The 12,824-nt window shown below is 44.3% G+C and overlaps 1 protein-coding gene and 1 pseudogene across 1 annotated transcript in view; one reads left to right on the top strand and one right to left on the bottom strand.

The window, feature by feature from the left end:
- Nucleotides 1–12,181, bottom strand: part of LOC144093671 (uncharacterized) — a 101,822-nt gene extending 89,641 nt beyond the window's left edge. Inside the window, exons 1-2 of the mRNA XM_077627261.1 lie at nucleotides 12,148–12,181; nucleotides 8,488–8,590 (exon numbers count right to left, since the gene is read on the bottom strand). Of these exons, the coding sequence (XP_077483387.1) occupies nucleotides 8,488–8,590; nucleotides 12,148–12,150 (106 nt within the window). The 5' untranslated portion in view covers nucleotides 12,151–12,181. The remainder of the gene's footprint in view (nucleotides 1–8,487; nucleotides 8,591–12,147) is intronic.
- LOC144093664 (uncharacterized) lies at nucleotides 3,748–6,285 on the top strand (annotated as a pseudogene).
- Nucleotides 12,182–12,824: the final 643 nt, after the last annotated feature.

The following is a 12,824-nucleotide window of genomic DNA, read 5'->3' as shown; positions in this document are numbered from 1 at the left end:
GTGCGCGAGCAGTTCGGGAAGTTTATACAGAGTTGAATTTCGGGAATCCGGGCAACATCGCGGTGTCATTCGGCGGCTCATGGATGACACGCGGGCGTTCGTCGCACATCGGCGTCGGAACTGTGATTGAACTGTTCACTGGGCTTGTTCTTGACTTTGTTGTTCTCAGCAATTTTTGCGCCGGCTGTGAGCAGGGCCCCAAAGAAGACGACCCAACGTACCCATCGTGGAAGTAGAGCCACATCTGCCAAAAAAACACAAGCAAGAAGGCTGGTGAAATGGAGGTTGAGGCTGCCCTCATTTTATTTCAGCGTTCCCTGCAGCAACACAAGCTCCGTTGTACTACAGTGCTGTCTGACGGGGACAGTCGCACGTTCCCTGCTTTGTAAGAAGCTGAAGTCTATGGATATATTGAAATCCATAAGGAGGATTGTGTAAACCATGTGCAGAAACGCATGGGCACTGCTTTGCGCAACATGGTTACCAAACAGAAAGGTGCTGCTGGAGAATCACTTGGTGGGAGAGGCAAGCTCACGCAAGATTTAATCACAAAATTGAGCTCATATTATTCGTGGGCACTCAAATCCCATATAGGTGATGTGGAAGCCACGCATAAAGCTGTGATGGCCACCTACCATCATGTGACGTCTAACGACTCCACTTCAAACCACAGCCTCTGTCCAACAGGCCCCGATTCTTGGTGCCGGCAGAATGCAGCAGAGGCCAGAGGCGAAGCAATGCCACCTCACTGGTACAGTCTACCTCCTCATGTCTGCAATGCCTTACTGCCTGTACATCAAAGGCTTTCAGACAGGAGGCTGCTAGAACGATGCCAACGAGGCAAAACGCAAAACAACAATGAGAGCTTGCATTCGATGATATGGTCCCTTGCTAGAAAGGAAAGACATGCCTCTCTCTTCACAGTGCAGGCTGCTGTGGCTGAAGCAATGATAAAATTCAATGCAGGGAGTGAAAGAACTGCTGCATGTATACTGCAAGAGCTCAGCCTAACGCCTAGCCCCCAGACAACCAAGCGTATGCGGGAAAAAGATCAAAGAAAAACAGCATCTGTGCAGAAGCGCAAATCTGCAGAAAATCTTCAGCGCTCACTCAAAAAGCGCCATTTTAATAACTCTGGTCAGACAGACTACCTTCCAGGAGGTTATTAAGTGTCCGCTGATGCCAGTATATAAATAAATTTGAAGTACTTTGCCATAAACACCACTTTGTTTTTGCTGTTTTTCTCAAAATGGAAATTTTGGACTCGTAGCATGTCCCAAACTAGCATATCTCAGCAGCTATGGCAGATAGAACCATAATTCTTTTTTTAGCAAGTAGCCATATGTGTAGTCTACAAAATGTTGGGACTAGAATTTGTAATTAAGGTTCAGAAATTTTTTAATTTGCTCTAGCTTTAAAAACTACTTATGATAGTAAAATTAAAAAACTGTTTCCAACATTTTATTCATTTCTGTTTCTAGAACCCAACCAAGTGCAATTTATAAACATTTATAATTGCTTTTTCTCTTAATTGTTCTTATTAGTGAGAAGGGTGTAATTAAGTGTATCTCAATAACTAATGATCCTATCATGAAACCAATGACATTTTTGGAATCAGCATGAAAAACTAGTCATGGGTGTGCAATTTGATTAAGTTTGGTGCAGAAACAAAATTTTTTTCTTTAAGAGTAGCCTCCCCCCTGAAGGGGAGATGCGTGTCGAAAAAGCGAGTTTTCCGAGTAATTTTTCAGTTTTGAGTTTTTGCCTGTAAAATTATCTTTGGGCATTCAGCTACAACTCCCGAAAAGATCAAGGCAAAATTCGATCGCGAAATTAGTAAAAAGTCTATTTTATTCAACCACGGTGGCTCGAGAAAGTGCTGCTTTTCGCGCAAATCGTCTACAGTTGAACCTCGTTATAACGAACACTGATATAGCGAATTATCGGTTATAGCGAACTAAATTCGAACTTTGGTTGGTCATGCTTCATTTTTACGACATTTATTCTTTTATAACGAAACCGAAAACGCAAGATGCACCGCAATATCGGCTGTAACGAAGAAATATTAGGTTTACGCGAGGCTCAAAACGCTAAAGGTAGCATAAAAAAGGAAAATAAATATTGGGAGCCAATTCACAGGCACACTTTTTCTTTTATCGTTTGAAAAGGTTGCAGAAAGTTTGGCGGCTTGGCACATAAATTGTGCGTTTGACTGGTCACGCCACCTATGAACAGAGCGCAAAAACTAACTCTGAAAGTTATGACGACAAAGGGCCGAAGGGCGGCGCCACTTGTCAAGCGGTGAAGGCAAGCGCAGCAACACTGGCAATTGCCAGGCGGTGGTGGCGAGCAGCGAGCCGGCATTGCGTAGAGAGCTTGCCTTGAGGTATCGTCGCAGTGCAGCGCCGGGTCGAAATGGCAACGAAGCGGAAGGCGGTCTCACTCGAGACAAAACTGCAAATATTGAGAGCTGTGGACAGTGGCCGCAAGAAAAAGGATGTTGCTGCGGAGTTCAGTGTTCCCCCCAAGTACCTTATCTACCATTTTGGCCGCAAGAAAGAAGATTGAGGGCAACACCGAGGACGCTATAAAAGCTGACCGTAAACGAGTTAGGCCTTGCCATCACCCGGACGTGGAAGCGGCTTTGCTTTCCTGGTTTAAAGACGCGAGGGCACGAAACGTGCCAGTATCGGGAGCACTTCTTCAAACGAAGGCCGTCAGCCTGGCCTGCGCACTAGGGCATGACGATTTCCATGCAAGCAGCGGTTGGCTGCAACGTTTTAAAGACAGACATGAGATTGCGTGCCACACGTTGTCTGGCGAAGGGGCTGCTGTCGACGTGGAGACATGTGAAAAGTGGCTAGAGAACTTTCGGCCTCTGCTCCAGGAATACGACGAGCGCAACGTGTACAACGTTGACGAAACCGCCGTGTTTTTCAAGTTGTTGCCAGAGCGGTCACTGGCCGTAAAGAACGATACCTGCCATGGAGGAAAAAAGAACAAAGACCGGGTGACGGTTGTCGTTGCCGTGAACATGGATGGCTCAGACAAAAGACGACTCACTGTCATCGGCAAGTCTGCACGTCCGAGGTGCCTGAAAGGCGTCCGTAATTTGCAGGTTGCATACTTGTCTAACAAAAAAGCCTGGATGACGTCCAAGCTTTTCGAAGACTGGCTCAGAGATTTCGACGAGGACATGGAGAGGCAGCACAGGAAGATCCTGTTGCTCTTGGACAACTGTTCGGCGCACAAACTCTCGATCGTGCTGAAGGCAGTTCGTTTGACGTTTCTGCCACCAAACGCAACTTCTGCTTTGCAACCGTTGGACAAGGGCATTATCCGTTCGCTCAAGTGCAATTACCGGAAGCGTTTGGTGATGCAACTGGTCTTCGATATCGATCGACGCAGATCAACAACTATCAACATCAAGACGACGCTTGAAATGTTGTATGGATCATGGAATGAGGTGAGGCAGTCAACAATAAGGAACTGTTTCGCAGATGCCGGTTTTGTTTTGCCTGCCGCCGAAGACGAAGTTCAGCCTGATGAAAACCTGGTAGAGCTGGACAAAACTTGGGATCGACTGGCAATCCCAGGCATCGCATTTGACGATTTCGTTTCGGCCGATGATAACTTGGCCGTGGCGCCTGAGCTGACGGATCAAGAAATTGTGGATCGTGTCGTGGTACCCGAGGATAACAGCAGCAGCGATAGCGAAGGTGGCAGTGAACAAAATGAAGCACCAATAAGCAGTGCGGACGCCGCGGACATGGCCAGAAGGTTGAAAGGCTATTTGGAAAAACTGCCGACGACCAAAACTGCTCAAGTAGAAAAGGCCCTCTTGTGCATGGACACAGTGGAAAACTTTATTCTGCTCAGTGCTGTGAAAAGCCACCAGACGAAGATCACATCTTTCTTCAAATAAACGAACGCAGACCTGTTTTGTCGAGCTTCGTTGTTTTGTAATTTGACTTTCCCATACTACGCTCCTTGTTTTATATTCCACAAACCACGAGGAGACAGGTAAGGATTACCTCGTTTATAGTGGGTTCGAAGCCCAGAATAATGCATTTTAGTATTTAGAATATTCGCGCGAGACAAACTGCGGATTTGTCAGAGCCGATATTTATGTATACTGTTACAACGAATACCGGATATAACGAACTAATTTACGGTCCCTATGCTACTTCGTTATAACGAGGTTCGACTGTACTTTCGAACGCCTGCATCTCGAAAACGGCGCGTTACCCGCCATTGCCGTTTGCTGGGAGAGGTTGAGTAAGCCTTTTTCTCGTAGACAGCGCCTCCTGCAGTTTCGTATCTGGCTGAAAATAATAAGAAAAACACGTTTTTCGCGCACGCTTCAAGCGTCGCTACTGGTCACGTGGGGCTCTAGCGAAGCCGCCATTGGCCCGGACTGATGCGATGCTGTGGCGAAGCCTACCTCCTGGCCTTTCCTGCTCTTGCTTTGTACACGGCTAGTCCGGCGTTTCAATCGATCTCTGCGGCCTTTTAGCATTTGTTCATTCGCGATGAACGACTCGCAAAAGCGCGATTTCCGAGTTCGAAAGGCTCGTACGAACAAACCGTACCGAGGACGCCGTCGCAAACTTCACCGGAAAACGGCAACGAAAAGAAGTCACCCGACGCCAGCTAGCCCTAGCCAGGCGAACGGGCACTCGGACGAGATCGACGCCGCGGTGGAATTTGTGAGCGCCTCGGAGGTGAAGATTGGACTCTTCAAAGAAGATAAAGCAGCGTGCGGTCGACATTCTGCGAGTGCTGCGATATGCGAAATAGGCGCGCTTACAGCGCTGGTAAGCGGCGCTGCTTGCCCTACGTGCCGTGCCTGTACCCTTGCGGTACGCGAACCGGCGGAAAAGCGAAAGGGGCTTTCAGCGTTTCTTGAGCTGCACTGTGAAAATAGTGAGTGCCCAGCATCGGTTCTTTCTGCTGCGCACACCTCGAGCCGCGTTGTGCCCAGTGAATCTGCGGATGGTGCCAGCGGAAATCGGGACTATGTGAGTGGGAGCTCTCGTGACAGCTTCGCCGTGAATGTGAAACTGGTGGTGGCTGCGCGCGCGATTGGCATCGGGCATGAACAGTTATCGCGATTTTGTGCTATTCTTGGCCTGCCAAACCCATTGCACCACAAGAACTTTACTGCGATCGGCAAGAAAGTTCATCTTGCGGCCATGAAAGCCGTGGCAGAAAACATGGAGAAGGCGAGGGCTTTCACGAGAGAGATGGTGGATGACTCAGATATTGCCGTCATGTTTGATGGCACATGGCAAAAACGGGGTCACAAGAGCCATAATGGAGTTGGCACCGCTGTGTCAGTCAACAGTGGTTTGTGCCTCGATTTTGAGGTCCTGTCGAACTTCTGCCTTGCTTGCAGTCGGCACCAAGACCTTGGAAGTGAGGAGGAGGAAATCTGGAAGGCGTTCCATGGCCCTGTTTGTGAGAAGAACACTGAATGCTCCTCCCACGCCATGGAAACAGAGGCAGCAGTGCATATATGGCAGCGGACCTCCTCGCAGAAAACCCCACTGTGCTTTACCAAATTTCTTAGTGATGGGGACAGTAAAGCTTTTAGTGCTGTGTGTCAGGCTAAAGTGTACGGCGAAACCTCCATCGTGAAGGAGGATTGCACAAACCATGTGGCCAAGCGCCTAGGCACTGCTCTTAGGAAGTTGGCGACACCTCTTCCACGCGGTGAGAAGTTGAAAGATACACAGATACAAAAGTTGCAGAACTACTACAGGGTAGCAATCACAAGCAACCGGGGTAATGTACAAAAAATGTATCGTGCCATTTGGGCATCATATTTTCACTCATGTTCGACTAATAACGCTGGTAGCCACAAGTTCTGCCCGGAAGGAGTGGAATCATGGTGCAAGCACCGACGGGCCGAAGCGCTGGAACAGCCTGCACCGGACCACACCCCGCTTCTGACAAAGGCACAGGGGCTAGCTCTGCTGCCCATATATAAGCGCCTCACTGAGGAAAAGCTGCTCACCCGATGCTTACAGGGGAAGACCCAAAATGCAGCAGAGTCCCTGAATAGTAAAATCTGGCTGCTCTGCCCAAAAACCAGGTTCGCTTCCAGGACTGCTGTGGAAACAGCAACTGCCATTGCTGTTCTATGGTATAACAGCGGACATACAAGCTTTGAGAAAGTGCTTCAGGAGCTTGGTGTGCTGCCACCAGAAGAGCTTGTTGTCTTAGGTAATTCCCGGGACCAGAGAAGAGTAAAAAAAATGTCACTCCGCCAAACTGCAGAAGCTCGAGCGCATCGCCGTAATATGGTGAAGAGAGCACGCCTCACAGACTCTGTTAGAGAAAATTTTGAGGGGTCAACTTATGGGCCAGGGGAGTTCTGATGAACATTGCAGTGTTCTCTGCATATTTCTCTATTTTCTGATGAAGTTTCATGTGCTTTTGTGAAGTTTATGAAAAATACAAATGTTTGAAACTTTCAAATGCAGTTTTCTCCATTTGCAGTTTTCAGCATTTTCTACGTTTCGTGCAACAAATTTCAAGTACTTCCAATAGTCAGATTTGGATGAAATTTTGCACACAGCCTCTTCAAAGTGTATAGAATGTTATTATCTATATGGTTATAAAATATCTGTTCAACATTTTTAAAAAAAAAATCAGAATGTTGACTCATGGTGCCCAAAATATACACTTTGGTGTTTCTGAATTTTTTTTACAATTATGGGCTAAAATGAATAAATTTGAAGTAGATTTGAACATACTACATTACTAAAGCAACACAATGAGCTATTGCAAGCTGCTCAGAACATAAATTTAATTATCAAAAAAGTGTGCACAAAAGACCCTATATTATGCTTGTGTGAACCCATTTACATAAAAACTAAAAAATGTATGCTGAAACTAAATACATATTTGGAATCAGCATTAAAAACTCTATCAGTGGCCAATGTTTCATAACCTTGGGTTCATTATTTAAAAAAAAGTGTTTTCGAGGAGCATCTCCCCTTAATTAACACTTTCCTGTCCGCAGGAAAATAAGCAGTATTCGGGTGGTCTAGTAAAAAAATTTTTTGCTCCTACACCAAATGTTTGATATTAAAATGTTTATCAATTTGTAGAAGAAGGAATGTGCTTTCTAATGGTATTATTTACAAGCAAACATTTATCACCAATTCTTTGAAAAAAATTACTTAATAAAAAAAATTGTAACAAAAACAAGAAAACTCCGCAAAAACGTTGACGCTGCTTTGCATCAAGACAAGATAAAAACAATTCTAAATATACATTCTGAAGGAAAAGGCTGTATACAACATTCCTGCAAATATACACTTTCTATCTGTACAAGTTATTTTTTTACAACGGAAAATGTTACCCCTAGTGGCTATCGTGCCACCGCACAAAGCAGTTGCGTGATGTGGTGAAGCACAAGTTTGCGGAGCAGGTCTCGCAGAAAACGTTCGTTTTTTGCTCCACTTTCCGTTCTTGGTAGCACAATTTGCAGTTCCTGTATCTTTGTAGCTTCTGGGGCTTGTGCTGTTGATCCTTAGGGGCACTAGCAATGGGAACAACAGGAGGAGCCTTGGGGTCTGGATGTTGTTGCTCAAGTCCTATGAGCTGCTCCATCAGCTCTTGCCTGAACGCGAACTGATCGAAGCGCGAACCTCTTGACAATTCAGGCACTTCGGGATGCTGACGACGGTGCTCCTCAAATAGAATAAAGCTGTTTACAACAGCAATATCTATACTGTGGAAAAACAGCGTTTTCCACCAGCGCACACACTTCATCAGAACATTGTATGTCCCAATTAGCTGGTCAGATTTATCGACGCCGAGCATGCCCACATTGTACTTGTCAATCAGCATCGGCTTTTTCACGGATATCTCTTCCCACTTATTGCTCACTTTCCTTCTGCGCTTGGAACAGAACTGTCTCAATTTGCCTATTTTTTCTTTTTTTTTATGCCAAAAAACCTAGTTTGAAAGAAGTGGCGGAGATGAAAAATGAATGCCATTTTTTATAAGGCAGCATTCTTTTGAAATATAGCAAAATTAAGCAAAATAATTCCATAGTTGTGTGCTCTTGTCATTCCTAAAGCCACATAACGGAAAAAATTTGCAGGATTACACCTATTTTCGAAACGATCGTTTTCCTAAGCAAGCACAGTCATCCTTGTCATAGAGGTTGCATAACTTGCTTGATACTTATTCCAGGGTAATGAAATTTTGCACAGATGGTCCCAGCTGTAATATATAAACCAGCTTTGCAAGCTTCAGTTAAATCAAACAAGCAGCTCAATATTTCACTCAATAGGGTAGTGTCCCCCCTCAAATAGCAAACACTTTCGGGAAAAACATAGAAGTGGCATATTTTTTTAAGCAATCAATATTTTTTCTTGTACTTCGTTGTTTTCAAAGCATGGGTAGGTGCAGAGCAGTCAGCTTAATGCATGCATCCCAAAGCAATGCCATGCCAAAAACTGTACTTACAGAAAAAGCATTTTACAAATTTCCCAGCCTGCTCCTGGTCGCTGGCGCCAATCGCACGCAACTTGGTGGCTTGCACAACTTCCACACAACCCTTGGTTTTTAGCTGGAAAAAAATGGAGGGATCAGTGAGATATCAAATTTGATTACAATTGCTTTGTTTGAATGACAGACTAAGAAAAAAAGTGTTTATTGTGGGCACAATTATTATTTCACACCAGCTTTGTACAGTAAACCACGTTTATCGTGACCTCGTTAACACTGACTTGCTGCACGGTCCCAGCACTACTGCATATAGTTATATGGTGTGAAATGCTTAATAGCTCTGAGCCCTTGACATTGCACTGTTTAATGCAGAAAACCTTAGAAAGGGCAATCGGAGCTTGGAGTAACCTTTTGGCTGGTTGACAGAGTAACGCACACTGCTATAATTACTTTCACTCCATTGCAAAAAATTTGCGCAGTAGAGAGACCCGTCCTCCATATTGCATGCAGTGCAGAAGCAACCACAGAAATTCAAAGCACGCATACTAAATGCACACCTACCTTAAACACAGCTTGACAATTATGGGTATATTTATTGCAATGAGATACCAGTCAGTACATGTAGTTTTCAATTTATCCTAAATTTATAAGCAACTCGACGAACAATAAGCATTAAAAGACAAATAAAATAACCAGATTTTAAAAATCTGTCAGAATAAATATGTAACATCCACTACCCTCCAGCAGTTCTTCAGCTTTGTGCATCAACAAACCGCACTTTCTTACAGGCACATTTGCACAGAAATGGGGTTGAAACCTGATGTTTAAGGATCTTTTTGGGGTGCAGTGCAACAATAGGGAGAAACAAGGTTTTACCCAAAAACGAAGGGCCCTACAGATTGCATCACAAGTCCAGATAGGTGCAATTGAGTCTACGGCCTCTACCATAAGTCTCCAATTTTCCTATCCTCTACAAGCTGCACGATCCCTGTCCACTACAAGTCAAATTTCACTATCCAACCTGGCTCAGGGCCTCCCACTGCCTTTCTCAATCTTGGGATCCTGCAGCCCTAGCAGATTATCAGCTGTTTATTTATTTATTTACATTTCTGCAGCACCTTATAAGGCATAACTGCAGGGCAGAATACATACAAACACAATCAATCCTACAGGATGTGCCAACCTTTAGTACAGGATCGGAAAGAACCTATGGCAATGATAAAAAAGAGCATCAACAACGCATTCACATCAGTCAATTGTTCGGGAAAGGACAAGAAGAGGAAAAGCAGAAAAACAGCAGTGTAGCATGCGTGCACATCACAATTCTGACAACAGTGCTGGCATGCGGAAAGAAAAACAGTTTGAACTCATTAGTACAGCATTATATCTCACGTATTTTCCAGTCGTGGTCACGCCTTCTGGATACAAAATTTAACTATTCGTAAATGGCACTCTTACAGAGTCCTAGTTCAGCTCCTGTTTGACACTGTTACTTCGCGTTCCAGCATATCACAATAGTCTCCGACAAGAGGGTCTCACACTGCATTGGCATGCTCCATAGTTGGTCCTTCTGAGGAGCGGCCCAAAATTTCCTTTCCAAAAAATTAAGCAAGCATTCTTGAAGCTTCTGCCAAAATATGTTGTCTGCATTCTCCCTCATTATTCTCATTTTAGCACTGCACTCTCCACAGCAAAAGTGCTGGATATTGTACTATCTTTTAAAGTGGCTTGAATCATGATGAATAGGTGTAAATACAGCCCAGCCAATTTTCCATGCGACAACTACAGCTGCAGCCGGATATCATTTTGTGGAGCAGCACTATGAAATTCAATTTTACAGTAGCGAAGTGTGCAGCATTTTGTTTCAAACATGCGTGTGAAAGGAAGACTGTTTATGTTGCATGAAAAGAAAGGAATGACACACATACTGGAGTTTGCAAGAATACCCTGTGGACATTACAAAACATTGCCGCCCTTGCTTTATCTTTGCCAGCTAACGAAATCCATAAATCATCTGCAAATACTTTAGTTCATAAAGACAAACTGCCGTGCACTCATTATTTTCCTCAAGACAAACTTGAGTAAATCGATGTCTCACTGTATTCGCAAGCACATGAGCTTGCCCAATCTATTTATGCATGTAACTGAGAAATTTGCCTTGAAAAAGATTTACCACTGCAGGTCAGAGCACTCCTGTGCCTGGTAGCCCATTACAAAAGAAGTCTGCATAGATAGCGCAATAAGTAAGTGTGGTTTATTATAAAACTGACTATCCTTGAATATAGAACTTACTATCAAGGCCATAGCTCTATCAAGGCCATAGTGACAAAGCCGAAAGAGGCTACTCAGTTAATTGTCTCGTCGGTGACAAGTTTTCTATCACCAGCTTTCTGCCAAGGCCTGGATGGGCGACTGTCAGTCTTATCGGCATCGCTCGTTAGAAAGCCTTTCACGCCATCATTAGTGCTGCTGTAGTAATTCTAGAGTGGCCACAGAGGTTTTATGTGCGTGACCGACCGGTGCTATGCCAACAGGTTCTGCTAGCTAGCCCACAGGACCCCATCAGCATCACTAGCAAGCAGCGACTGTTAAGGCAATATCAGCGACATTCCAATATTTGAGGCCGCGCCCCTTGTTTTCAGTTAATGTGGGTGAAAGGTTGAAGTGACCCCTAGGTAGGCAAATATTATGTTGCACTCAGTGATTGAAAACTTGAAAGAATGTACCCACTTACGACCAGCAAGAAAATTATTATTGTACCTCTCCCCTCTAAACAGCAAGAGTGCAGCTGCTGATGCAAGAATAGTCATATCTTCAGTAAATCGAAATAAGAGGAAGTGCAATGCATGCATAATGCAGAGAGGAAATAAACAATACCACACTAGAAGACGGAAGATTCCAAGAGTAGGTGAATGGGTGGCAGTCAGGTGACCATATAGGAAATTTGAGGCAAAAGGGCTGTAGCAGCTGGCACAGGACACAGACCAACTGGAGAACCGTTTCTCTAGGCATGCGCTGTGCATCATGCGACTCAATGTCAATCGCCATTGCAAATGGCACCAGCACCGCGGACAGCACGAGGAAAAGGAGATATTTTTGCTCTCCACTTTGCTCAACTTTGAAGGGCAGTCAGCTGCGCTTTTAGGAGCAAAGCTCTCAAGTTCGGCAACATTGGCACTTTTTGTTTTTACTGACATGAGGGTCCTCTCGTGAGGGTGCAAGTACGTTTGTTTTGCACCAAATGTGTTAGTTGCGAGGTATGTTTAACTAAAGAGGGGGCATCTGCTATGGCACCTCTTCTTTAAATCCATTAATTTAAAATATTTCAAGGGTGCAGTTTTAAGAATGTAGAGGTACAAGCTGTGCAGTATAACCATACCATCATATCGTATCATATAGTAAACCATCATTGTAGAGCACAATGTTTTTAAAGGGATAAATGAACAAATTGGGCCTTTTCGAGGGCACCACCTTTATGTTAACAGCAGCTGCATCAAAAGCTACATGAGCGACTATATTTTTCACGAGTCTACAGTTCCTGTAATTATAAGCTGAGGTACTGCTGTGAAGTGCATGTAGAGTTTGCATGCATTTCTACACCTAGCTGCAAGACTATGTTGAAAATATTTTTCTAATTAGGCAGCTAAGATATGCGCATCACTGAAAAAGAATAACTACCATGAACGGCTCAGGAGGGATGACACAGCCGAAGGCAGGAAGCACGCATGGCCCTATAGATGCTGGCAGCTGGCAACTGCAAATACATCCAGAGCAACAGCTGTCAGTGGCTATAACATTGTCATGAACGTCAACAGAGGAAATTGTCTACTGCTTTAGAAACTAAAATTAGACATAATATAAGTAAATAAAAAACCGGTGAGCTAGCCCATGACAAAAGAAATGAATAGATTTTATGTAATGCACCCATATACATTCTTTGAGAAGAGTCGCAATGACTGAAAGATGAGCTGGCTGAAATACCGTATAACAATTTGAATATAGGATACACCGGTTTTCATTAATTCCCATCAGGGTGCCTTGCACAGCGTCTAAGGTAAGGTATTCTTAAATTTAACGTTGCAACCAGTCTGCCTAGCATAAATGAGAAGAGAGAATGGAAATATCAGGCTCCTTGCTAGTGAAGGTATGCTTATATCTCACTGCGCAAATTTGTCGACTGGGAATGCAAGTAAGGGCAAGAGAAACAAAATATACCAAAGGTGAGTGCAGTGAAGGGAGGTCTGTGGGTAGGATTCCGTGCCTGGGAAGAGTTCCGAGCTGGGAGAATCGCCGACAGCACAGCTGATGACACACAACCAAGAATGAATAACGAAGTGAAAATAAGTAACAAAAAA

The sequence above is a fragment of the Amblyomma americanum genome, chromosome 6 (assembly GCF_052857255.1).
Source record: "Amblyomma americanum isolate KBUSLIRL-KWMA chromosome 6, ASM5285725v1, whole genome shotgun sequence".
Lineage (NCBI taxonomy): Eukaryota > Metazoa > Arthropoda > Arachnida > Ixodida > Ixodidae > Amblyomma > Amblyomma americanum.
Note: the sequence above shows the minus strand (reverse complement) of the source record. Positions and strands in the feature narration are given on the sequence as shown.